At 37.1% G+C, this 26,458-nt stretch overlaps 1 protein-coding gene across 1 annotated transcript in view; it reads left to right on the top strand.

Moving 5' to 3' along the window:
* Positions 1-3,481: 3,481 nt before the first annotated feature.
* Positions 3,482-26,458, top strand: part of LOC104080654 (mediator of RNA polymerase II transcription subunit 13-like) — a gene marked incomplete at its 5' end in the record, with an annotated part of 49,123 nt that continues 26,146 nt past the window's right edge. Inside the window, 13 exon segments of the mRNA XM_009583133.1 lie at positions 3,482-3,654; positions 4,495-4,599; positions 7,995-8,248; positions 8,251-8,707; positions 9,975-10,197; positions 11,170-11,275; positions 11,696-11,820; positions 13,261-13,360; positions 16,956-17,176; positions 20,372-20,577; positions 23,027-23,973; positions 24,631-24,810; positions 26,429-26,458. The exon segment at positions 26,429-26,458 is cut by the window's right edge and continues 185 nt beyond it. Of these exon segments, the coding sequence (XP_009581428.1) occupies positions 3,482-3,654; positions 4,495-4,599; positions 7,995-8,248; positions 8,251-8,707; positions 9,975-10,197; positions 11,170-11,275; positions 11,696-11,820; positions 13,261-13,360; positions 16,956-17,176; positions 20,372-20,577; positions 23,027-23,973; positions 24,631-24,810; positions 26,429-26,458 (3,127 nt within the window).

Below are 26,458 nucleotides of genomic sequence, written 5' to 3' on the forward strand. Positions count from 1 at the left end.
ATATATTAATATAATATATTAATTTGACAAGTACTGGCATGTTTTATGCTTTGCAAATGACTATTATTTGGAATTGAGTTCTCAGTTCACAGAAGGTTTTCTGACTTGAGTCACATTAGCAAAATTGTTAAGAGACCACTCACCACTGGGCAACCTTCTTCTGCTTAAACTTGTACTTTTTTTGAACTTGTTGATTAATGCTTACCAAATTTCACAGAGCAATAGAAGTGTCGAAGACATGAAGTTCCTATAAGTTTCTGTGAAACTGTGCAGGCAGATGGGGATAAAGAATCCTTGTTACACCCTCACTAAGGTCTAAGGAGCTACCAAGCTAGCTTAGCCTTTATTAGATAGTTCTGTCACATCAAGAGGATCAATCTTGATGCGAAGAAAACTAATCATCATTGGCTTCATTGCCATTGAAGTACATGTCTGGGTTCACTTGTCCGTGAACAGTGCCTGTATATGAAGACAATCAAAGTATTTAGCATTTACTGCTAATAATATAGAATGTGAGATTTAAAGTCACTTTGAATAGTGTTTTTCAAGGCAACTGATAGTTACTAATAAGCTTTTTGCTTATTTTAACTAACTGAAGCAAGACAATCAACTTCTAAATAACAATCTCTATTGAAGTATTGATGCATATTTTAATGTGCTATTGTATTTTTAAATTTTCCAGATCCCTGTTAAACTTGTACAATGTCACAAGGGGATTCTATTTTAAAATATTTATGAACTATTAATATCTAAAAAGTGTTCATATTGTCCAGTCTGGCAGTCAAAGTTTCTGTTTGATTTCTGCTATTGTTTGAGGGCAATATGAAATTGTATCAGAGGGGTGCCTCTCCAGCGAACAATGAAAGGATTCCTTTATATTATATCATACACGATTTTAAAAGACCTTGAAAAATTGGAGAAATGGATTAGAAAAACATGTCGTGTAGTTCAGAATCAGTAAATGGGATACATAAACTGGATTAGTCTAAGGCACATGAATAATACTTCAGTTCTGCCCCATACTAGTAAAAATGTGGTTGTAGTACTATGTCCAGTTTTGAACACTTAAAGATGTGGACAGATTGGATGGAGTCCAGAAAAGTGCAGTGAGAATGATTATAGATTCTGCAAACAAGACCTACAGGAAAAGATGGAAAGAATTGAGGTTGTTTAGTCTAGAGAAGAGAAATTTGAAGGAGAGATGGTGTAACAGTCTTCAGAGACATAAAAGGAGAAAAAGAATAATCTTTTCTCTGCAACCGGTATGTGATGAACCTAAACTAGAGCAAAGCAAAACTAGGTTAAACATGAGGAAAAACTTTCTCTGAGTAAGGATAATGAAGTGTTAGAATAAATTGGCTGGTGGGAAGCTACAGAATTTCCATTAGCAGAGAGGTGGGTGGGTTGCTGGGGTTTTTGGGGGGTTTGTTGGGGGGGAGGGGTGTTTGTCAAATACGTTGATCCGGCTTTGAATCAGAGGATGCACTAGATGATCTCTTCAGGTGTCTTTCAACCATATTTTCCATGATTGCATCTAAAGTATGTAATGAAACATACTGCTACTGAAAATAGGGAATGGCATTTTTCATGTGTAGAAACAGATTGCACCGTAGGGATTGTGAAGTGACCTCTGGTGAGTGGCTGGTTGTATCCTCCAGTATTTATACCATTATATGACATAGTTATTTGTGTGTGTGCCAGTATTTTGTCAGTGATTTTCATGGATAAAAATCAGTGTCGGTGTATGAGAACAAAATGTTTTTGCTTGCTGCAAAGTTCCGTTTCATGTTATGCCATGTATTGCTGTACTGTATAGTACAAAAATATTACAGAATTTTGGAAAACAATAATTAATGCACTCAAATGTAACTTGAAAGCTCCGGTAGGTCCTTGGTTATCCTCTCATACCTTGTATCTTTCCCTTTCCATCACACTTCTTTTTTTTTCCTGACAGTTGTAACTGTCCTGCTGTTGATGTATGCGATGTATATGTGTGCACATTATGTTTGTTTATATACACACATTCCTTCCCGCCCCCCCCCCGCCCCCAAAAGGAGGACATATTTGCTAATTCTGAAGTTTTGACATGTTTTTTTGATCGTCTCTCAAGTTCAGAGTGTTGTAGAACATTTGAAAGCCAGCGAAATAAATTGTTAAGAGCCACAAGCCTCAGTATGTCTAGGGACTTATGGTTTTGACTGCCTCTTTTTTTCCAATTAGAATTCTTTACAAAAATAGAATCAGGGAGGGTCTAACTGGAGAGAAAAAATCTGTAAGCATGAAGAATCAAAGAAGATACAGGGTTAGGCAGCTTGTGCACAATTTTAAAAGTTGTATTTTGAAAGTCACCTAATAGAAATCAGCAGAATTACCTTGTTAGATGCAGTGATGTATAGCAGTGAATCCTTTCAGCGTTTCATTCTTAAGGCCTCTTAAATTGCGTCAGGCAGAAGAACGAAGTGTTCTGTACACTGATTTGACCTTGTTAAAATGCGGCATATCCTTACTTACTTTTCCATCCAGAGTACAGAGCAGTGTTACTCAGTCACCAAATTGAACCTAAAGCTCCCTCTACTGTTGTAGTTTGTGTTTGTAAAGGTGACTGTGTTAGATTTCAGTTAATCTAAAACAAAAATGTATTTCATAGTAGAAGAAGAAACATCTGCTTATACAATAGCTGATAAGGTTTCTGCAGGCAGAAAGAAATGAAGTGCGGAATGTAAATCAGAGTTTTCAGGCTATTAACGTTGAAGTAAATCTTCATTTGTTCTCTCTTTGATAACCATACAGTATTACTGAGAACCTCACATATTAATAGCATAGACTAATGATCAACTGTTGAACAATTTCTGTAGTAGTATATATCTCAACTGTAATATTTTACTGAAGCAAGTTTTGATTCTGATATTTCAATTCAAGCATATTATAAAGAAAGAGCATCACACTAATCCATTCATTTCTTCAGTGAGGTTTTATCTTGAGTATAAAGAACTGATTCTTGCTTTGAAATAGTCTACATAAATTATTGGTTTTCTTAATAGATGCTTTTAGAACCATCCATATTACAATAAATTTATTCTTTAAAGCAACTCACCAAAGACTATATAAATTCAAGTTTAACATCCAGGATAATTGGGAAAAAACTCTATCTGCACTATTTCTTAGTGATTCAATACAAGGCTGTAGGGCGCTATCTAAACTACCTCCATTTAAGCGGCAGAGTGTATTATCTCACGTGAGGTGCAGTACTCGCATGACTGTTTTGCACGTGTACCTGGTATAACCTAGTGCCATCTTTGTTACGCCAAAGGCAGGTATTGCTTTGAAATGTAGATTAGTCAGTCTTCTGTAATGATACTTTAAGCATTTTCTAGTGAATGTGAACATCTGTGTAGTCAGCAGCCTTATAAGAGGGAAAGCCTTTTCAGGAAAAAGTATCAAATGTGAATATAAAGAACGGCTATAACATTAATGCTTAATTTGTGTTGCAGGAGAAAGTGGATGCTCTCAGAGCAGTATCAGCCATTCAGCTGTACAGGAGGGGACAGTTAGTGTACACAGTCCAAAGAAATCAGGCAAGATTACTCCAAAATTTCACAATCATATGGTTCACCGTGTCTGGAAGGAATGCATTCTCAACAGGTCACAGTCCAAGTAAGGCAGTAGTCCTGATGGTTTTTTTAATTAATAACATATAATATATAGTTAAAATTGTAATAGTTTTGCCTTAGATAATGTTATTCCTCACAGAATTCTTTTGCCACTAATCAAAGCTAATGATGCAGGACAGCATTATCAAAGAAAATTTGTTACTGTGTTCAGCTGAAAACTCCTAACACGTAGCATTGTATTTGCAGTTGTGTATCTTAATTGTGACAGTCTTTGAGGTTACAAATCTGTAATATGTGCCTTCAGCTAGATGCTTTCAGATTTATTGATTGCCGTTTCTAGCTCCAGTTGCAGTTACTAGACTGAAAATTGGGTGGCTGAAGAACAAATAGTATATATTTGATATTTAGAACTCTAAAGGTAGTATTTGTAAAGCATTACATTATGTGTGTTGGACTAAAATTCCAATCAACAAGGATATAGTAAAGTCTTGTTAGTATCATAGGCCTTTATTACTGGAGATTTAAAGTATATTCATGGCATGGATGAAATCTTTATTTTTCACTGTTTCCATTCAATTTCCTCATTGGATATGTCAGAAGAATTTCCAACTTCAGTTTAAATTGCTTGCCCCTTGCTGCTTGTGCTCAAACTCCAGACAGAGCTATCTGATGTAGAGCTGGTACCATCCCTCCACATAAGTCAAATTATGAGTTTTAAGGAGTGGTGGAGGGAACTACCGTTACATACAGAATTCTATTTCAAAGGTGAAGTAGAAGGAAGTAATTTACTTGAGGGGAACATATGTGAATTTATGCATATGCATTTTTTAAATTTTGTTTTTTCAAAAGGTGATAACTACTGAAATAATTTTATCTTCTTCAGGAGGAATCAAATTACAACTGCAAATTTGGAAGAGGAAGTTCCTAACAATACTGTTTCTTGGGATTTTGTGGATCCGGTCCAAAGAGTCAGTTGTTCTTGTTCCAGGTGAGCTTTGAAGAGAGTAAGCGTTTATCATATTGGAAGAGCTCTGTTTAATTCAGAGGTACACTTGCAAAAGGGAGTTATGTTTTAGCTGAGAGAAGAGGAAGCTCTAATATCAAAACTGTGATCATCACTCATGTTCAGGTGATTAATATGCATCTCGTATCATTCTCACTTGCAGTAGTCAACTTGAGTGGAAAAATGATCCTAGACTAGAGAATGGGGGCTAGAATAACTCAAACAGATCTCGTTCGTAATGAACTCATCCTTCAGGCTTTTCAGAGATGTGAGCTTTAAAGTTTGGAGGGGTAAGACTCATGATGAAGAGGGACAGAAGCTGCCTAAGTTTCAAAGCATCCTGATTTGAGGGATAGTGCTACTGGCTCTGTTTGCAGGAATAGGAAAAATATCCCTAAGAAACAGTTTATTCCATGAACCTCTAGTCAATCTGCCATGACTCATCGGACACCAAAAAACACCCAAGAGAAAATAAAACCTTTGCAGCATGGTCATCCACTGCCAACTGATCAAAAAGAAATCACAGCTCACTTATACAAACACTTTAAGAGTTTATTAAATTATCTGCAATTTTTAATGAATGCTTTAAGTTCCAGTACTACTCGCTCAGGAAAGGCAAACCAGCACCGCCAATTCTGCTTAACATTCTTAAAATTATCAGAGAGATGTTACAGGGCTAGGGAAAAAAAGTTTCCAGTGAAATAGTCCCGTGAAACGGCTTCTGCTGAAATTTTTAATTCCTAAGGTCACCGTCTACTTATAAGATTGGTAAAGATGTTTTTATGACATAAGGGAGGTATTCCTTAAGTATGCACAGATGTAAATGTCATTCGTACGATCAAACAGAAATGCTGATCGTGCTATGCTAATCCCTTTGGCGTTTTTTTTTTTCCTGTCTCATCTCCCCCCACCCCCCCACCACTCCCCAGCTGCAATAAGGGTCTTTGCCAAAATAATAGTCAACACAACAGCCAGTGATGCGGCCAAAATGATTTTCTGTTTGAGGCATAGATGTTTTTCTTTTTTCTTCTTTATTTTTCTTTTAACAGTGAGGCAAACTCAAGAATAATGCTGTTGTTAATAATAGTAAAATTAATATATTTTCTAACCAAATCCTTAAATGTGTTACCTGTCACAGCAGTCTCTGCAGAGCTTTCTGTATGGATTTGGCTGTACAGAGAAATTTAGGAATGTAGCATTCTGACAGTCTCTGAAGGGTTGTTGATTAGAGATTTCCATTGTCCAAAACTGAATGAAGCAACATTCTGTCCTTGTACCTTTTGTGTTTGACTTCTCATGAAGCCAGTTCTTCTTTGTGTATTTAGAAGAAGAGATAAAGGGATGCAGAGAAATTGTGCATCATACAGAGGGCAGAGTGTTCAACCTAGAGACTCTGTGCTGTATCCGAAGTGAAAGCGTTGCTCTTCTGCAGCCTTGCGCTTTACCCCTGATTATTTGTTGCTTGTATGTATATACTGAAGAACGCGGAACAGATAAATGTTTTGTCAGGATGCCAAGTGTTTCCTATGGAAAACTGAGGTCCAGCTTTGCCTGGAAAGCGTGAGGAATCAATAGTGGACAATGGAAACGTGAATCTATGGATAGGTTCAGCTGCATTTGCAATTTCACACTGTGTTTTAATACCTCCAGTGATAATTCCATCATGCTGGAGTTAGTAAACACACCAACTAGGAAATTAAAACATTATCCTTAAAATGAAGGCGGTACCTGATTTCAAACAGCAATAAAAATTTTCTATGTGTAGCTGCAGAAACTGGACAGCTACTGTCATGCAGATATTGTTTTAGTCATTACTGTGCCCATTCTATGTATTGTATAAATGAGACTAAAATGTCAAGATATGATCTTAAATATGGAGTCTTAAAGGGTACTCAGCATCAAATTCAGTCTTTTATAGACCCAACTTTGTGTGTTGAACAACAGACTGTCTAAAATAATTTTCTGCGGTCAGTTAAAATACGGTGAATGATGGAGAATTAAGTCAATGAAATGTTACACGAACATGCTTAAGGCAAATCTTCAGTTACTAGGGCATTAGCTCCACATTATGGGTGATTGCAGCTAAACACCATCTGCTGCGGCAGAGAATTTGCAACATGTCCTGATAACAGCAAAACCCACAAAGAAAGCCAGGACAATACCACACAACAGGGACGGTTACAGGAAAAAGATGTAGCAAGTACAAGAAGTTGTATTTGTACCATTTGACAGCTGCTGTGTACTATAAAACTTGGATGTTTTCATAGCTAAGTCATAAAAGCAGAATTGGTTTCCTTCAATCTAGTAGTCCACTTTACTTGCGAAGATGTAGTTTATCTTTGTGAGTAAAACCATATTATATGTTTTGAAATGTTTTGTTGCTGCCCTAGATATTGTTATTTATAAACAAAAATAGGGATGGAGTGACTTATTTTGAAATGGTATTTAACTTTAAGCAGGTATAAATATTAAGCACAATAGGTCTTTCAGTTTGTGCTTAGCTTAAATAAACCAAACAAACAACTAAACAAAAAACCCCAAACAACAAAAAAGGCCAATAAAAATATGGACAGTTAGATGTGCCTGTTGTAACATCCTTGGGGACCATCAGCTATATGATGACAATACTGTTTAGCAGTACCTGAAATACTGAAATTCAGTCCTGTGCTTCCCAGTCTCAAAGGTACTGGATACAAATTGAAAAAAGCCATTATTAAAATATGAAGCCAGTAATAAGTTTGTATGCTACTGCATTTTTTTGTTTCAAATATTATAAAATATTTATTCATGCTTTCTTCATCAGTTGGTAGTTGCTTTTTTTTTTTTCTTTTTCTTTTTTTTTGTTTTGTTTTTGGACTAGAGTTGTACATATTTTTCCTTACCTGATATGGCGGAGGAAACTGCCATGAAAGCATCGCTGCCGTGTATTGTGTCTGTGGACATAACTAAAACAATTCCGATCGGTATCTTTTGTAACAGATGCTCAAGAGTGTGCAAGCGTGGTCGTGTAGTTCCACAGCAGTCATTTTGTTTGAAAGGCTATCTTTCTTTAGGGTAATGAAAACAACAGTAGTTGGATTTTTTTGTTATATTACCTTTCATCTGAGCAATACTAAGCTTTTATAAACATTAAATCTTTCCTCTGAATGCTATTTTCTGGAGACTGTCATTTTCCATTTTATAGGTCAGAGAAACGGCAGCCGAGTTGGCTTGAACGACCTGGTCCAGATCATGTGACCATTCCAGAATCTGTTAAAAGACTGGGAATAGACATAAGATTTCTCAATGCTGTTCTTTGGTTTTGTTTGTTCTTTTTTTCCCCCATTAGATCAAATAACCGTATAAACCATGCAGTGACTTGTTTCTGCCTCTGCTTTCAGGCACAAGGTTTTCAAACAGCGTTGTGCTGCTGGCTCCAGCCGTCCCCCAACGATAAATCAGCCAGGATTCAGCGTGGGAACATCATCATCTTCATCATTGCCACCTTCCGCCTCTTCAAAGCACAAAGCAACAGAGAGACAGGAAAAAGGAGATAAACTGCAAAAAAGGCCTATGATGCCATTTCACCATCGGCCCTCTGTGACTGAAGAGCTATGCATGGAGCAGGACACATCAGGGCAGAAACTGGGATTAGCAAAGAAGTCCCTAATTCCAGAAAATACGAGAAGCCGCTCTCTATACCTGCTAGAAATCCAAGCAAGCAAATTAATATGAATCCTATGGATTCACCCCATTCCCCTACTTCCCCTCTGCCTCCCACACTTAGCCCCCAGCCAAGAGGTCAGGAAGCAGAGAATCTGGACCCACCTTCCGTACCTGTAAACCCAGCACTCTATGGCAGCGGGCTGGAGCTTCAGCCCTTGCCCAGCTTAGATGAGAGGACAGTCCTTGTTGGACAGAGGTTACCTCTGATGGCAGAGGTCAGTGAGACAGCATTGTACTGTGGGATAATTCAGAACAATGAGTCACTAGATATGTGGAGGACCTATAGCGTCCCATCGAGTGATGATCCAGAGTTCAGGCCGCCAGATCTTCCGTGTGAGAGGTATGATGCCAAGATGGAAATAAACTCGGACAGCACTGCACTGAAAAGGTAAGCGTGCAAATTGATCCGAGTGGTGGTTTTATAAAATTAGAAGCATGACCAAAGTCTGTTTTCAGTTGAAACTGAAACAAGTAGAAGGCTTCACTGTAACATCAAAGATGATGCATGCTGGAGATAACGTTAAATCCTTAAATAGAAATGTGCTATTGTAGTATGCCTTATTTTTTTCCTATCTGGCTTTCTGTTGGACATTATAAGAACTGATAAATCTTTTTGTAACCTATATCACGGTAATTTGAGCAACTGTAAGAGTTTTATTAAGCTCATGTCTTTTGATGATTTAAAAAAAGAAAATCCGTGTTTAGTTATGCAGCCTTCCAGCTACATAAATGCTTGGGTTTGAGTGAAAATCTGTTTATGGCACTGTAGAGGCACTTCAGTGTGGTTTGTCCAATTGTGTGGGTTTAAAATTGCACTGTACCGCACTGTCTGTAAGCAGTAGCTGATATATATGATGGAATAATACTGCTTTTTTGTAAACCCACTGTCGGATCTCTGAAACTGATAAAAGCTTTACTATTAACTTCAGTCTCTGTAGGATTGAAACTGAAAACCCTAACAGTCTCTCTGGTCTGTACACAGAAAAGAGCAAATGCTAATCTCTTGTAAATGTTACTTTACAAAAACTCCGGCTAACATATAGTGTCTTCCTCAGTGAAGAACGTGAACTACCTAAATTTTAAGGAATTTTTAGCTGTCTCTTTCTTTTTTTTTTTTTTTAAACATGGGTTTTCTTTTGTGCGAAGATATTTATTTATTTATTTATTTTTAACTTTAGCATGAGAATTTGAATTAATTTTATGCCGGCCTAAAAATCACTTTTGTATTCTGACAATGCGTAGAAAAAATGTACGAAAGAGAGTAGTTAAGGAAAACGTATAAGCTAAAATAAATTCAGGAAGAATGTTTGAGTTATGACAACATTGATTTTGGTAATTACAATGGAGTTTGCTAGGCTGAAAAGGTTATGTGTACTTCAAAGTGTTTTGATTTATATAGTGGCAAGATTAATTCTTTTTTCATTGTCCCAAAATACGTCTTAATACAGTAAGATGTTTAATACTAAATGTAGGCAAATGCATCCTTTATTTGAGGAAAACATATTTCTGCTAGATCAAGGAGGATAGAGTAAGACATGGGCTGTATTTGTATGTGACAGCTACAGATCTTAAGAGCTGTTATTTTTCTTTGCTGTAAAAGGTATGTTTGTTTTGTTTCATGATGGCTTTGTTTGCTTGTTTATTTTTACTTTCAGGCTCTTAGCACAACCTAATAAACGGTTTAAAATTTTGGAAGAGCAGAAACCAGTGCAGACACTGAACTATCTTGACCCCTTGCCACTAATACAGCAACCTGGAGAAGGCTTGGCAGATGCTAGTGATCCTTACACTTTTGAGGATGGTGATATAAAGTACAGCTTCACTGGCAATAAAAAATGCAAACTTGGGGCTGAGAAAGATCCTTTGAAAAAGATGAAGGTAACATGTAAATCCAGAGTCTTTATCATTAACATTCTTATTGGACTTACAGTACTGTAGCACAGTATTTGCTCTAAGCTCTCAGGAAGACAGAGATCTGTTCCACAGATCAAAATCAGAGAGATTATGTATTTCTTTCCTGCACCAGCTTGCAGGAAAAAACTTCATTTCACTGTTGTATTTTTGAACTGGCAATTGCTGGCATGCCTCTGAACCTGTTTGTATATGCAAACACTGCTGTTGCAAGGAATACTTCCTCTTTATATATATTCAGCTTGACCAGCAGCAGGTTCCAGATTTAAGCTAAGAAATAAAATATTTTTAGCCTTATAGAGATGAAAGAATTTGCTGGGCTTTTTTTTTTTTCTTGCTCGCTTCAGCTTGACATATCACCTCAGTGCAAAGCTCAGATCTCTCCAGCCCAATTTCATTTTTCTTCCCTTGTGCAAAATAGTGTAGCTTTCTGCTGAGACGATTTGTGGCAGGGATGCTATATTGGTTTGAACTTTTCCTTAGAGGTGGTGTTCTGTATGTGAAAGAAAACAATTTGATCACCATTCTTTGGTCGTCACCTGCCCTGTATGCATGATACTTATGTATCTTATCCATTATGGAGCTGTTTCATTGTCTGGCTGCTCACTCTTTTGTTCTTGTGTGGGTAGCCACCGTGCTTAAAATTCTGGAAGATATGTTTTCTGGAGACATTGAGGTCGCTAATTATCTGTACTGGCTATCAAAGTTAACTGATGTATATGGAATCCTTTCCTGTGTAAATGATACACAATGTTACTTCATGTTTTTCCTTATACCTAGGTAAACAGGAGACAACTGTGTTGTTTTCCCTTCTTAAATTTGTTTTTGCTTCTCAAATATTTAATCCAGAGTCCTGAGTTTGGTTTGACATAGGAAAACAGTAGTTCTTACATAGCTTAAATTAATATCCATTAAAAACTCTTGGATTTTTTTGTATAGTCAGAAGATGGAATTGGTACCAAGGAAATCCCCACAACGGGTCATTCTACACCAGTTCCTGATGGAAAAGATGCCATGTCTATTTTCAGTTCTGCTCCTAAGACTGGTGAGTAAAAGCTCTTTAATTTGCTCTGCAAAGCAAAAATATTCAAAGCTATGCAATAAAATCTGAAGCAAAAATCACATACTGAACATCTTACTGTAACGTGAGAGCTATAGACAGCTTGGAGACAGCTTGGATGGAAAAAATTTGATTCTCCTTCTCCTTTTTATAATTTTTTTTTTTTTTTTTTTTTTAAGAATATTAAAGTTGAGCAGGACCTACCTTCATTCTTTCCTGAATGACATTCAGTGCTTGCTTAAAACTTGACTGCAAGGCTATTTCTAGGCTACATCATAGAAAAGGGGCCTCAGTGATTCTTGCTTGTCCCCTGTTTAGAGTGAAAAGTAAAACTGAAAAAAGGCGATTTTGTGTTTCTTAACTTTGCTCCCATTTTTCATGTGTTTTTCCCTTTCTTTTTGATAGATACCCGGCAAGACAATGCTGCAGGCCGAGTAGGCTCTGGTAGCCTCACACAGGTGACGGATCTGGCTCCATCACTTCATGATCTAGATAATATCTTTGATAATTCAGATGAAGATGAGCTTGGTGTAAGTCTTTGTAGGACTGAGTGTTCTGTAGATTTAAACCTTAGCCAAAAAAAAAGGAGGAGGAGGATGGAATCCTAGTGGGGAACGATTATCCCTAACAGATAGGAGAGAGAGTTTCCAGGTAGGCAGGCTTGGATTTTAACTAGGAAGAATTGCTAGCACAGAGAGATATCCTTTCAGGAGATCCATCAAAGAGAGAAATCATCACTGTGTGTCATTCAGGAATATTAGGAGATCACTTAGGTGACATCAAAGCTTGTGTTGTCTGACAGTTTTTCAGTCATGAGGGGAACCTGTATTCAACTACCTTGCTGACTCAGTCATTGCATAGACAGGCTATAAGAATACTTCCATAGGTAAAGCAATGTAGTTGCTTTATAAATGCATTACATCTAGTTTCGTGTCCTTAGCTTTTGTTAGTATTTTGTGTTTGTTTAAGAGTTATGGAAAAAATCCTAGTTTCATTAACTGGTTATTTGGTTTTTTACCTTGTCTGAGAAGCTGCCCAAAGGAAAATAAATTCAACCTCACTGAATTTCAGTAATTCTCTGAAGCATGTTTCTTTCTATTCCTAAAAGCAGTTTATTTCAGTGCAGAGAGGAATAGTTGCTGAATATTAGGAAATACAAAAGAAAAAGCAGATTTACATCAATTACCAGGAAAAGAAAATAAGACACACAGAAAGGCAAAGATTTGAATAATTACTATATTTAAGCTTAATCTAACATAGGCATAGTGATACAGAAGATGATCCTAAACTGATAGTAGATAACAGTGTTTAAAAGTCTAATGTCTGGTTCTTGGCAGTACTTTTCAAGTACACCAGTTTATTTACCACGTCTCCCTCTTTTGTAGTTCCACACAAACTGCACTTAAGATGTCGTGGGTAATATGCAAATCTACTAGAGGACTGTTCTGTCAAAAGAAAAAAATACCTTTTTCTGTGAAGTTAGCCTGGACAGACCTAATGTTCTTCCTGTCTTAAAACTTACATGTGTTGAGCTGTCCCCTGTGCTAGTCTGTTTATGCCATTCTTACTCTCAGTGTCATATTCTCATTATTATCTTAGAGTAGTCCAAACATGGAAGCAGGTAGAGTAGTCACATTAATTTCAAGTCACATTAATTTCAAGTGTTTATGATAACATCTTCAATATAATTTGTGTGTATATAGATACATATGCTTGTATGTATGTATCTATATATGGGGGGTGTATAGACAGGCAAATATTTCAGAGACTTTTTTTGTTTTGTTTTAGTGTTGAAAAAGAGGAAAAAGAAATCCAGATTCCTTGTGGGGGGAGCAGGTGGGAGAGTAGAAGAGTACACTTTTTTCTTTCTTGTGAAATCTCATTCAGAGAGTTTTCAGAATTTCTAATAGCTTATGAATTCTAATATGTTGCATATTTTTTAATATGGTATGTGATTATTCTGCTTTTAGGCTGTATCACCAGCGCTTCGGTCATCAAAAATGCCCACAGTAGGGTCTGAGGAACGCCCTGTAGGGAAGGATGGTAGAACAGCAGTACCTTACCCACCAAGTAAGTAGCAACAATGATTACCACTTTGTTGACAGTTAAAATCTCCTTATAGCTACAATACTACCTTTTTGTAGGAGGCTTATAATGTCACTTTTTTGGGACTAAGAGGCAGTGTGCTTATTTTGTTCTGTAATTATCAGGTGCCAATATTAAAAGAGGATAAGAAGATTTTAATGAAAACAATGGATGGTAATATAGACATACCTTTTTAATGTGCCTACTCAGATTTGAGATGCTCTTCTTTTGACTTTATTGTCTTAGATTGGAAGTATGGAAGGGATTTGTTACAAATCTTCATTTAGAAGCTATCCCCTCTATTCTCAATTCAGTATTTAATCTCAGTTAGTCACTTACATCATTACCATATCCCTCTTTAACTATAAATCATTCTTCTTTTTAAAGACTTCAAAGAATTTAAAGCTGTGACTTACCAATTGACCATTATGGTGCAACCTGTCTTGGAAGAAAATTGCATTCAGCATTCAACAAATTCAGACTAAAATCACCTTCAGGGTTTAATCTAGATGTGGAAGTGCATGATTAAAATTGAAGAACTAGGTTCTAACTGAAGACACATTGTAGACCTTTTACAGATGGTTGTGGTAGAAGTGATGCTTGTGCAGGCACTACACGTACATGGAAGGCTACAGGAGTGCAGGAAACTTAGAAATTAAATTTAGTATGCTGAAAATGTATGAAATGCAGATTAAAACAATAGGGCTTTTTATAAAGACTGTGCCAACAACTATTGGGAATGATAACTTTTACTCTCTGAGATATATGGGCTTTCTTGCATTTCTTGCACCTGAAAGGAGGTTGCAGTGAGGTGGGTGTCGGTCTCTTTTCCCAAGTAACAAGCAGTAGGAAGAGAGGAAGTGGCCTCAGGTTGCGCCAGGGGAGGTTTAGGTTGGATATTAGGAAAAATTTCTTCCTGAAAGAGTTGTCAAGCCTTGGAACAGGCTGCCCAGGGAAGCGGTTGAGTCACCATCCCTGGGGGTATTTAAAAGACTGTAGATATGGTGCTTAGGGACGTGGCTTAGTGGTGGACTTGGCAGTGTTAGATTTACAGTTGGACTCGATGATCTTAAAGGTCTTTTCCAACCTAAATGGTTCTATGATTCTATTTATATAGGTGGCATTTCTTTTGAGATGAAAGAGAAATGTGTATATGTATGTGTGAGAGGAGGAAGGTGAGAATTTTTGATATAACACTAGCCAATCAAATCATGAATTACAAATTACTTAGTGGTGAGGAGGAAGAATGTTTGATTTTTGTGGCCGCTATAAGCAGAAATCAGATCTCTCTGCAAATCATTCTTTAGTGCCTTCTCATTAACTTCAGCTGGTAATGAGAACAAATTGAGGAGAAGAAAAAAAACAGTCTGAAGGAGATGAGTCAGAGTTTTATGGACCCATAAAAGCTGTGCTGATTTACTCAAATGTAGAAGTCTGAAGTATACAGAGATTGCATTTTGACAAGTTTAGTTGATCCATAGCTTTTTAAAATATGCAAAGCTTTTTCAAGCATGACACACATGAAAATGAATAATGATAGTTAGCCTGTTGCTGTAGGGTTGGGGAATTTTTTGTAATTAAACTTTTTTATGAATCTGCACTGCAGAATTTTGCTAACTGGAGTGAGCCTGAGTGTGAGAAAATGATATACTATAGAGCTGTATGAAGTAAGTTAAATAGATACACTCCACTTCTGTTTTGTAGCTGTCCCCTTGACACCAGCTGTCGAGGCATAACAGTATCTGCAGGGAACTGAAGTGCCTTGTACATCATATTAAAGTCCTACTGACCACATTTCATTTTAACCTTCCTTCTTGTCCTCCTTTCTCCACTTTCTAAAGCACACTTCTCTCTGTTAAAAAACAGAGGCAGTAGCTAATCCAGCTGTCATCCTGAAGATTGTATTTCATACTAGCATTGGGTGGAAAATAGTTTTTTCCATTCTACTGAACCTGTTTTTAACATTAATTTATCCTATATCAGGACAAGACTAAGGTCTTTTAAATTCAAAGATTGAGAAAGGAAAAAAGAAAAAAAAAAAAGAACTGAGTGGGAATAATTCATAGCCCATTATTTACTCTACTACTCCAGGTTGTGAAAGACTTTGTGTTCAGCTTTGACTGTTATTACCAACAGAACTCCATTTTGAGAGGGCTTCACCTATTGGAGTTGTTTTCACTTTGTCGAAAGAATTAAATAGACTGGCTGTCTCATCTCTGTGCACAAAAGAATGAAATTCAGGTTTTGGCTCTGTTAAGGCAGAGTAGAGACACATCTTGAGGTTGCAGCATCCTACAAAAATGTACTCTTAGTGTATGTATTCGTATACTATATATAATTTTAATTCCATCACTTATTTCTGTCTTTTTCAATTAGTTTTTGAGAGTAGTACTGTTTCACCAGTTTGGATTTCCACAACGCAGTTTTTACCAATCAGAAATCCATCTGTATTTATTTGTGAATTTTCCGTAATCTTTAGGCTGCAAAAGTTACTGAATGCAAGTATGTCCTTGCGTCCTATCAACTTGGGTCAGATGTATGTATAGGATTGGAAATGGAACTGGGAATTTAGTCTGTCAGAAAAAGTGTTTAAGAAGAGACATGTATGGGAATTTACCCTTCTCTAATTTGAGTATTTTAATAGTGAATTCACCAGAGTGATGGTTATGTCCAGAGAATACCTGTCCTAATTCAAGTCAGGAAAAGATAGCATATATTTTGAATTTTAAGCAAAATAAATATGGAAGCTGGTAGCTGGAAGGAAAAAGAATGTAGCTGGGGAGAAAATACAAGGCTTTATTCTGATTTTCGTTTGATTGCATTACACTTTATAAAGCATTTCTGTTAGGGTTTTTTGTTTGTTTGTTATGCTTAAAGAAGAAAAATATATGATGGATGAACTTTACGTTCATTTACTGAGAAGTAATTTAGGGATTTTCCTGGCTTAATGTCTTGTGATGCAAAATTATAATTTTGTGGCTTCCTCTGACACTTGTCACTTTTGAATGCCTGGCAGTCTGATTCTTAAGCAAAATTGCCTATGTTTGTGTTAGCAACAGTAGCCTGACTTATCTTCAGGCATTATGTCGCTATGGACCAAATGAGACTACAATGACGGTATGTCAGTGGAAGAATGCAGCTAAGTGCACGCTAATTCCAAAAGCCTCCTGGTTTAGGGCTCGGTATCAGTTCTAAAAAAGGGAAGAAACTACTCTGTATCTCCTTAGTAACAGTTGCTGGGGTGAACTTTGCATTAATGTCAATTAATCTCTTCTGTTATGAAATATTTTTTTTGTTGCTGTTAAAATTGTACATAGAATTTGTGTATTTACCCGTTTGTTGTTTCTCCTGAACAATAAGCTTGCGAAGTATCCCTAGGAATTTTTTGAATTTATCCGTAGGAGTTAACTTTTCATCTAGATTTATACTGGTGTCAGAACTCCAGTAAGTCTGTAGACTCTTTGCTAGGTTTTAACTGATAAAATAAGAGCTAGTGTTGAGTCAGTCTCTTCTGTTTTATTGGATTTCCTTGAGAATTTGTATTTTAATGATTAACAGTGCGTTATTTCATCGTACTTAGCTGTGGCAGATCTCCAAAGGATGTTCCCCACACCACCTTCTTTAGAACAACACCCTGCCTTCTCCCCAGTAATGAGTTACAAAGATGGAATAAGTTCAGAGACTGTGACTACCTTGGGCATGATGGAAAGTCCTATGGTCAACATGGTTCCAACACAGCTTGCTGAGTTTAAAATGGAGGTGGAAGATGGATTAGGTAGCCCTAAACCTGAAGAAATTAAGGTAACATGCCAAAGATGCGGTATTTTTATAATCTCATCTATGTATGTTTTGATTTTTATAAACAAGTCACATGTATTGTAGTGTGTGCAGCAGACTACTTTAACAAACGTGAATTGGATCCATATAAAGTAGATATCAGTCTTTAGTTGGAAGAAATATTCTTCTCTAGTAAAAGAGCTTTTTAATTGTTTCCCTGATTTTAACTGTAGGTATTTTTCTTCCCTTAATTTTATGTTTGTAATGTTTCTGGGTGTTCTCAGGAAACAAACAATATTGTATGTGAAATGAGTCCTATGCCTAACAGAAAGAATGTACATATATGAAAAAACATCATACTTGTGACTAAGTAGCTGTTAAATGATTTATTTTTTCTGTAGCACCTTTTATGTATAGCCACTCCTTGCTGCCAGTCTCTGGGGATGCAGCTAGGATAAAATCATGCATGTAGAAAGGCTGCCTTTTTCTCTCTGAAATGTTGCCTTTTTTGGTTAGGGTTGAAAATCTCTGAGAAAGCCCAGGGGTTGAACTTGCTCTGTTTCTTCTTCAGCTGATGTTACTTCACAAGTTTTAAGGCCAGATGGGACCATTCTTATCTGACTTTCTGTATAACACAGGTCAGGTAATGTCACATAGTTACTCCTATATTGAGTCCTATAGTGTATCTGAGTAAAGAAGTATTTTTAAATGGGGACTCTGCTGCTGGGTACTAGTACTCACCTCCCCAACTTTACATATCAAGATGTATCCATTTTTCCATAGCATCACATAAAAGGACTTAACATAAGCACCTAGTGTACATTGATTTGTATTTCATCGTTCCATCTTTAGCACAGGTTAAGAGGTAGGATAAAATCATTCTGCCTGCTTGTGTGCTTTCTGCATTACTTAACTTTTTGGGCCAATTTTTGTCACTTTTGTCAGAAGTTATCGTTACCATATTTCCATACATATAGCCTGAGGGTTTTTTTAATTTAAAAATGCACATTTCTGTGTAGAAATACACATCACCTTGTTCTGCAGCAAGCTCATTTGTACGTGGGTAATAAAAAGGGAGATACACACTATAACTCTGTCTTCCTGGTAGTCCCCAACTCTTGATTTTATAGCCTAATTCTTCTCCTTCAGGCCCCCCCTGTCCCTAATCTGCCACAGCCTGTTCCTTCTATTTCAGCAGCCATTTGTCTCCCCAGCACCACCTCCTTCCCTCTCATTTTGTGCTCCTGTGAATGTTGGAATTAAATGAAGGCTTATTTTTAAGCATCTGCATTGCTGAAAGCGCTATACCTGGAAAGATACAGCACTTGCAGTTGCATGGACAAGAAGTGGCTATATATCAATATAATAATACTGATATATAAATTAATCTTAGTATAAATGATTTAGTTGGCTATGAATTAGTAAATTTTCCTGCGTGGCAGTAAATAGTATACCTTAGGCAGACTGAAAGTAAAGCACAGGCAAGCCACAGGGTGACTTTCTCCATAAGAGCATTCAGTTTTGTCCCTGGTACAGGAGGAAGCCCCTGTCCCTGGGAGGAAGTAAGACAACTTGTTGCATTCAGGGATTATGTCTCCATATTGTGATAAAGTGTGTCTAGACAGACCCAGGAGTTACCAGCTCACAGGGCTGCAAATTAAGCTGACACCTGTGAAGGGGCTGAGCCGGTAAAGAGCTTTTACAAACAATTCTGTTGAGAAAGATAGACTTTGTAAAAGTGTAAGGGAGTTAGTTATCAGTGTGCCCCTTGTGAAGACAGTTAACCACCTGGAAAGCTAGGCATATGTAGCAAGTCTGCTTTGTTATTGCAAGATCTCTTCTTCCTTCTATCCCTAGCTTCGTAACTTGAAGGCATGATGAGAAAAGGAATCTTCTTAGAGGCTTTGCTGAAGTACAGCTGTCCATTTGCCTTGTATAGTTTGTGTATCTACCAATTTTTATACCATTATAGACATTTGAAATAAGTTTTTTATAAGGTTTGTAAGACTTTGCCTGGTTTTTTTCTTCTGTTTGTGCAGTAAACTATTTGCCTAAGACTAGGATAATTTGGGCCTGGAAAGAAAATCTGTATTGGAATTTGTTGAGCTGAAAGTTTTTGAGTGGGAACAGATTTTAGGGCATCATTGATACTGAAGATATTTTAATCTCCCTCACAACCATTTTAGGAGTATTAAAATACATATTTTAATTCTGCCTGATAACATTTCCAACAGCACAGTTTACTTGCTTTTAAGTGTGTCACACCTGCTCATAAACACCAGTGGGGGAAACAAGCACCTAAACCCATTGCTAATCATTTTGAGAACATGTAAGTAGATTTCTTGCGCTGAGTATTCAGCAGTTGAAGATAGTAATCCACGCATTTCTCATCTCTCAATGCTTTGCAAGGTGCAAGGGAAAAAATGCAAAGATCTAATGAGATGTTAAATACTGAAATTCTGAGAGAGACTACTGTTACTATTTTAATAATGATTTTTACTTTGCAGTAGTGCCTTAAAAGGACTAGCTCTTTTCTTCTGAAAGAAACTTGGGATAGCTCTAGAAACTCTGGCTGAAGTTCTTGTCATCATTCTCTGCCAACAAATATGACAGTCAATGAAAGCCCAGTTTGACTGGACTTTATTTATATTTATATTAATATTATGTTTACTAGATTGTTTATATATTTATATTTAATACTATATTTATATTTAATATTTTGAATGTGTGAACTGTCCACTGTTATTACTTGGATTATATTAATCCCCAACATGGGGGTTATTCAGAGAGGCTGACTTAAGGCACCTAAGGTTTCTTCACGCTGTAACTCAGCCTCTCTCTCTATTGTCAGTATAGAAGTCTTGCAAAGATCAATCTTTTAAGTGCCTAAATTAGGTGCTTAAAGTTAGGTAGTATGAAAATTTCATAGTACACTACTCACTTTTCAGACATAGCTTGTCTTAAATGAGTCTGATCTAATTGTGAAATCCACTGACATTAAAGTTGTTCAGCATCTCAGTGTAACAAGGAGCCTCAGCTGAGTTTCCTTGAAGGAACTGCTCTTGAATGTTTTGTAGAATGAATAAATATACTTAATTTTGGAATAAATGCAGTTGTAGAGGGTTCAAACAGTACAATAGTTTTAATTAAAAACAAATATCTAAATATCAAGAGTAACCTTACCATACTGTTGTAAACAATGTCACTTGGATGTTACAGGATTTTTCGTACGTGCACAAAGTTCCATCATTTCAACCTTTTGTGGGCTCCTCCGTATTTGCTCCATTGAAGATACTGCCAAGTCAGTGCCTCCTACCTCTGAAGATACCAGATGCCTGCATTTTCAGGCCTTCTTGGGCTGTTCCTCCTAAAATTGAACAACTTCCTTTGCCACCTGCAGCCACTTTCATTAGAGATGGCTACAAGTAAGTACAGTCTTGTAGGAAATCAGTTTATCATGCCCATACCTAAAATGGCTCATTAATTAAAATTTTGCATATATTAACAGTGCTTTACTACGCATCAGAACCATAAAATATCCTGCAAATGTATTTTAAACCTTTTCAATTTGTCATTGTCTCAGATCAAAAAAGTTCTGATAGTAGGAACATTGGAATTAAAAACAGCTTTTGGAAATTGGTGTTGTTACCGTATGTGTCTGCCACACTCTTAGTGCTTTTAAAAGAACAGGAACATGTGGTACTTGAATTAATTGCAATTTCTGATACAGGAAAATATTGTAATTCAACATAAAACAGAAGTGTTAGGGAATAAAATTAATGCACTTAACCTCTCACGTTTCTCTCCTCCCATTTCAGTGTCCAGTTCTCTAGCCTACAGCTAGGTGCCCCTCTTTGTGCTGTGTGTTCAGTTTGAGCTTCAGTCTGATGATACCTGGTCCTGATGATACCACTTTGCCTTCTGAGGGCTCTTAAAATTTTGAGTAGGCCTGTGACAGCTCTCTTCTGTGTTCTCACGTTAGCTCTTCTGAGTTCTTGTGATTTAACCTGAATGGGTCACATACAGAGCTGCTGATCAGACAGATGCTGATCGGATGGATGCTATCCTTCCCTTTCTAAATACTAATAGAAAAGATGCCAAGTCTTTCTTGAGCATGAGAGTGCTGTGACCTATAAGCAAAGACTGCTATTAAATGTAAAATCTTGTATTCCTTACTCCGTTCTCAGAAATTAGCAATGCTTATGGCAAAAATTCATTGCAGGAGATTTTGAAAGCTATCAAGAATTTGCACCATTAAATTCATAAAACCTCTTAAAAGGCATAGTAATAATACAAAGGTCTCCTGCTGCACTGCATGCATTTCTAGAGGAAGTAGGCTGTATCTTTAAATCAGTCTGTAAATCCTTTAAATCTGTACTTCTCCAGCTCGAAAGGATCCTTCAGTGTTCTCAAAAGAATTGCAAAAAAGAAATTGTAAACCCTTGATAGTGCCCAGGGAGAAATTTAATTCTCCGTTTTTTTCATACTAGTAACTGATTCACCAGACCTGAGCTGGTTATTAATTTCAGGTATTTGTTGGGGAAAAAACCCTTTCATTTTCAATACAATCCAATTAGAGTGAAGATTATTACTGCAGGCTTCCAACAGAGTGGTGATTGCCAATCAAGGTTTCTAGGTCACCTTTTCTTATTAGTCTGAGGCATTCAGTATGCTTCAGATTCAGAACTCCTTCAAACCTTTGCTCTTTTTTTTTTTCCTCTCTTGCTTTGAGTTGGACATACATCAGTTCAAGGTCATAAAATGATTCTTAGGAATAAGGTCTTCATTATTTTCCTTTTCAAGTTGCTAATGATATGTGAGCATTAAAATAGTACTCCTTTTAAATAACACAAAAAATACATAGTAAGAACAGACAAACATGAAAAAAACCTGTTTCCCCTCCTTTATCAAGAAACTCACTGAGTTCTTAGCTTTTTCCTTGCCCTAATACGTAATGAACACATTTCAAGAAAAGTGAGCAGCTTATTAGCAACTTGGAAAGAGAAAAGTTAAGTAAACATCTTATTCTCTTGATTGGCCCCGTATTACCTGTTTCTTGATATAATGAGTCATTCCAGAGAGAAGATAGATCTCACGGGAATGTACAAACTGTTCTTTGGTCACTTAAGTTTGGCAGAAAATGATAAAAACAAAGTAATAAAAACCAGTCATGACAGGAGATGACCCAAAAATATGATTCTTAGCTTTACTGGACTAAGAGTTTGTAATGGAATGTGTCATATTGTGCTGTAGACTGTGTAATCCTAAATGAGTGTTAGCATTTATAGTATCTCAAATACCGTTATCAGTTGCATACCACCATGAGGCAATATCATATATAAGTGCCACATGCATGACTTCTGACAGCTATTTGAAGTGATAATTTCTAAAATAAAGGAAGATTTCTATGCCTCTGAAATATTTTCTTCATTTCCACTAATGTGTATCTCTTTACAGATGATTGTGTTTAAAACAACTACAATTCTTTCTCTTTTCCCTAAAAGAGTTACAAATATCCTAAAATCTTAACTTGATAATTTATCTAGAGATTCTTCTCAGGAGTTTTCTTCTCTCATTTGACTTTTTGGCCATGGGAATAATCTTTGAGGGCTAAGTGCCTGAGATGATACCTTTTTATTATACTGATAAGAAACAACGGTATTCATGATGAGAATTACAATTTTAGTTGAGAGACATGAGTAAAAGGCTATGAGCAGAGTGTCTGAAGGTGTTCTTTCTTTACTGCAGTTACAATGAATCCTTTCAGTTTTCACTATCGCCTTGTATTTAAAAACAAGTTTTGACAAAATCACTCTTCACAGTCAACCACTTTGTGATGGCATTTGATTCTGTTTGTTCGTGTATTTCTTGCAGCAATGTGCCTAGTGTTGGGAGTTTGGCTGACCAAGACTATCTTCAGATGAACACTCCTCAGATGAATACACCAGTGACGCTAAATAGTACTGCTCCGGCCAGCAACAGTGGAGCAGGAGTTCTGCCGTCACCAGCAACTCCCCGCTTCTCTGTCCCTACCCCACGCACTCCCAGGACCCCAAGGACTCCTAGAGGTGGGGGTACTGCGAGCGGTCAAGGATCTGTAAAATATGACAGCACAGATCAAGGTTCACCTGCTTCTACCCCTTCTACAACACGACCGCTTAATTCTGTGGAGCCAGCCACTGTCCAGCCAATCCCAGAAGCTCACAGCCTGTACGTCACCTTGATTCTTTCAGACTCTGTGTTGAACATCTTCAAAGACCGTAACTTCGATAGTTGTTGTATATGCGCCTGTAATATGAATATTAAAGGTGCAGATGTTGGATTATACATCCCAGATTCATCTAATGAGGATCAGTACCGTTGCACCTGTGGCTTTAGCGCCATTATGAACCGCAAATTAGGTTACAACTCTGGGCTCTTCATTGAGGATGAGCTGGATATTTTTGGCAAGACCTCAGACATTGGCCAAGCTGCAGAAAGACGACTGATGATATGTCAAAGCAACTTGATCTCTCAGATGGGAGAGGGAGCTAGAAGGACCCAGGAACCTCCAATGAGCCTCCTCCTCCTCCTCCAGAATCAGCACACACAGCCTTTCACATCTCTGAGCTGCTTGGATTATATGTCCTCCAATAATCGTCAGACACTCCCATGTATGAACTGGAGTTACGACAGACTGCAGGCAGACAGTAACGACTCCTGGATAGAATGCTTCAATGCCCTTGAGCAAGGCAGGCAGTATGTGGACAACCCCACTGGTGGAAAAGTGGATGAAGCCCTAGTAAGAAGTGCCACTGTACATTCTTGGCCTCACAGCAATGGTACGGGTCAGAACAGATTTTTTTTTTCCTTTGAATTTTTGTGTGACCTCTGTAAGATTGTTTGAAACTTGCCAGTTGTGAGCCACTTAATCTTTATGTGGGAAGTGATATGCATAAAAATATTCTAGAAATAAAGTAAATTTCTGAAAGCTTTATAAATTACATACAAAGTATCAATAATCCAGTTGTCCTTAGACTTTGTGGTCTAAATTGTGTGAGAATCTGTTGAAGTTCACAAATCAAGCAGAGATGCAAAACAAATTCAAGTATTGAGGGGAGGGCAGAATTATGGGCCCTTTTTTTTGGAGAAGGGTATAAGCAGTCAGCAGAAAAGACCTGCTCTGTATGAAAGTGTCACCAAGAAAAAAAAAAAGTGATTTTATAATCAAATATTACTGAAGATGCTCTGACTTCTTATGAACCGAGCTGGACAACAGTAACATTGAAAGGTATGTGAAAAGGACTATGATGACAGCTTTATTTCAGTAATGTTTTCATAAAGTACCACATTAAAAGCCATTAAGTGAATTACAGTTGTACAAATGTAATGGGCATTGGAGCAATGCAAAGGAACGATAAACCAAAAAATGTTGCCACCTCAAAATAATTCTTCCTGTTCTTCACTGAAAATGATGGATGCTCCTTTGTTGTTTGCAGTATTGGATATCAGCATGCTCTCATCCCAGGATGTGGTGCGCATGCTGCTGTCGCTGCAGCCCTTTCTCCAGGATGCTATCCAGAAGAAGCGAACAGGAAGGACCTGGGAGAACATCCAGCACGTGCAGGGACCGCTCACCTGGCAGCAATTCCATAAGATGGCAGGACGGGGAACCTATGGTACATATATTATGTTATATGCCAACAGTTAAAATGAAAGCATAGTTTTCTAGAAACGTGCACTTACTTCTGGAAATACATTAGAACAAATGGGTTCTTTAGATAGCTCTTTTTTTTTTTTTTTTTTTTTTCTTTTGGGCTCTTCACGTAGCTTTTTTTTCAAATGCCTTAAAAGGCATTCAGGCACATTTAAGCTTGAATACCGTAGTGGAGGTTTTACCCTTCCAGACTGATGAATATTTACAAAGTGCAAGAATGCTGGGTGAGGATCAAACTCCCTATCTGAATCTGTATTTTGGCTTGTACCGAAACTAGCTGGTATATAAATAACATGAAGAGAGGAAGCTGTTAAAATTGTACCAAATCATAATGGGGAAGAGGGGCTTTCTGAGTTATACAAATATACAAAAAGTGGGTATGCTTTCTCCACGAAGAGGTTTGCTTGTTCTAAGGTTTCCCATAGTCTTAATAAGAAGTTTCAGTTTAAGTATCTCCTGGTTATAAGTGACACTTCTGGAAAATACAAATTACAAAATAGATTTTGTATGTGCACATTTGCAAAATAATGCCTGACCTTTAAATATGTATTTCTCACCTGCAATTTATTTCAGTCTTAACCGATGCAGTCTTGCTTAGTTTTTTTTCTACAGTTCCATCGTGCTTTGCTTTATTTTCTCTCTGTTGGTATTTAATATGTTGCTGCTTTTCTTTGGGGCTAGGACAACTTGTGGTAACTACAGTTCCTGTCTAAAGCTATTGTGCTTCATGAGGAGTACTTCTAATCTAATAATTTTTCCAGCATTTGTAACTTTAAGAGTTAGGATTTGCCAATTGTTACCAGAGAATAAAAGCAAAATTACCATACAGTAAGTGGCAGAGCCTTTGATAGAGATTCAGTAATTTTTACTGAATGTTGACTTTTTACTAAAGTTGGATTATATTCTTCAGAAACTACTGGTGTATTTTAGCTTGAAATTTTCAACAATATTTCTTCTAATGAGCACAGTGTCTGAGAGATACCATGTTAAACTGGATGGTAATCCTCTCAGCGGTGAGAGCGAGTGCTCTGGAGCACTTCCTATGGAGAGGAGCAGGAGGCAATTTTTAGAATTATGATAACTTTGCTTAGTATTATATGCCTGGGAGTAAGTTTGCCTAAGCATTTTACTTAGTAATTTTGCACAACCAGGTGGAGGTAGATGAAGAACTGTAAAATGAGATTTTATGTATTCATGTTACTACTTCTGGTTAAATAGGAACTCATGAGATGTGGTTACGATTATGACAAAGTAAAACCACGAGATTAAGCCTCGGGAAGGTCAATACATGTATTTACACTATACTGAAAGATGTTTTATTGCAACTTTCCAGGAAAGTTTAAATGGTGAATATTTTTTCCCAAGGAAAAAGACTGTGGGAGAACATGGTTTATGAGGCATGATACAGCCTTGGTGTATGTTTCCACTCTATGGTCAAACTTCTAGGAAAATCAGCATGGCAAGGGATTAGTTAGTTCCAAGATTCCCGTAAAAGAACCCACTTCCTGCTACATCAGAGAACCCGCTGCACTTAAACCAGTTATTTTAACATTTTTTTCTTTCTCTTTTTCTCTTTGAAGGCTCTGAGGAATCTCCTGAGCCTCTTCCGA

This window comes from Fulmarus glacialis, unplaced genomic scaffold (genome assembly GCF_000690835.1).
Source record: "Fulmarus glacialis isolate BGI_N327 unplaced genomic scaffold, ASM69083v1 scaffold3698, whole genome shotgun sequence".
Classification (NCBI taxonomy): Eukaryota; Metazoa; Chordata; class Aves; order Procellariiformes; family Procellariidae; genus Fulmarus; species Fulmarus glacialis.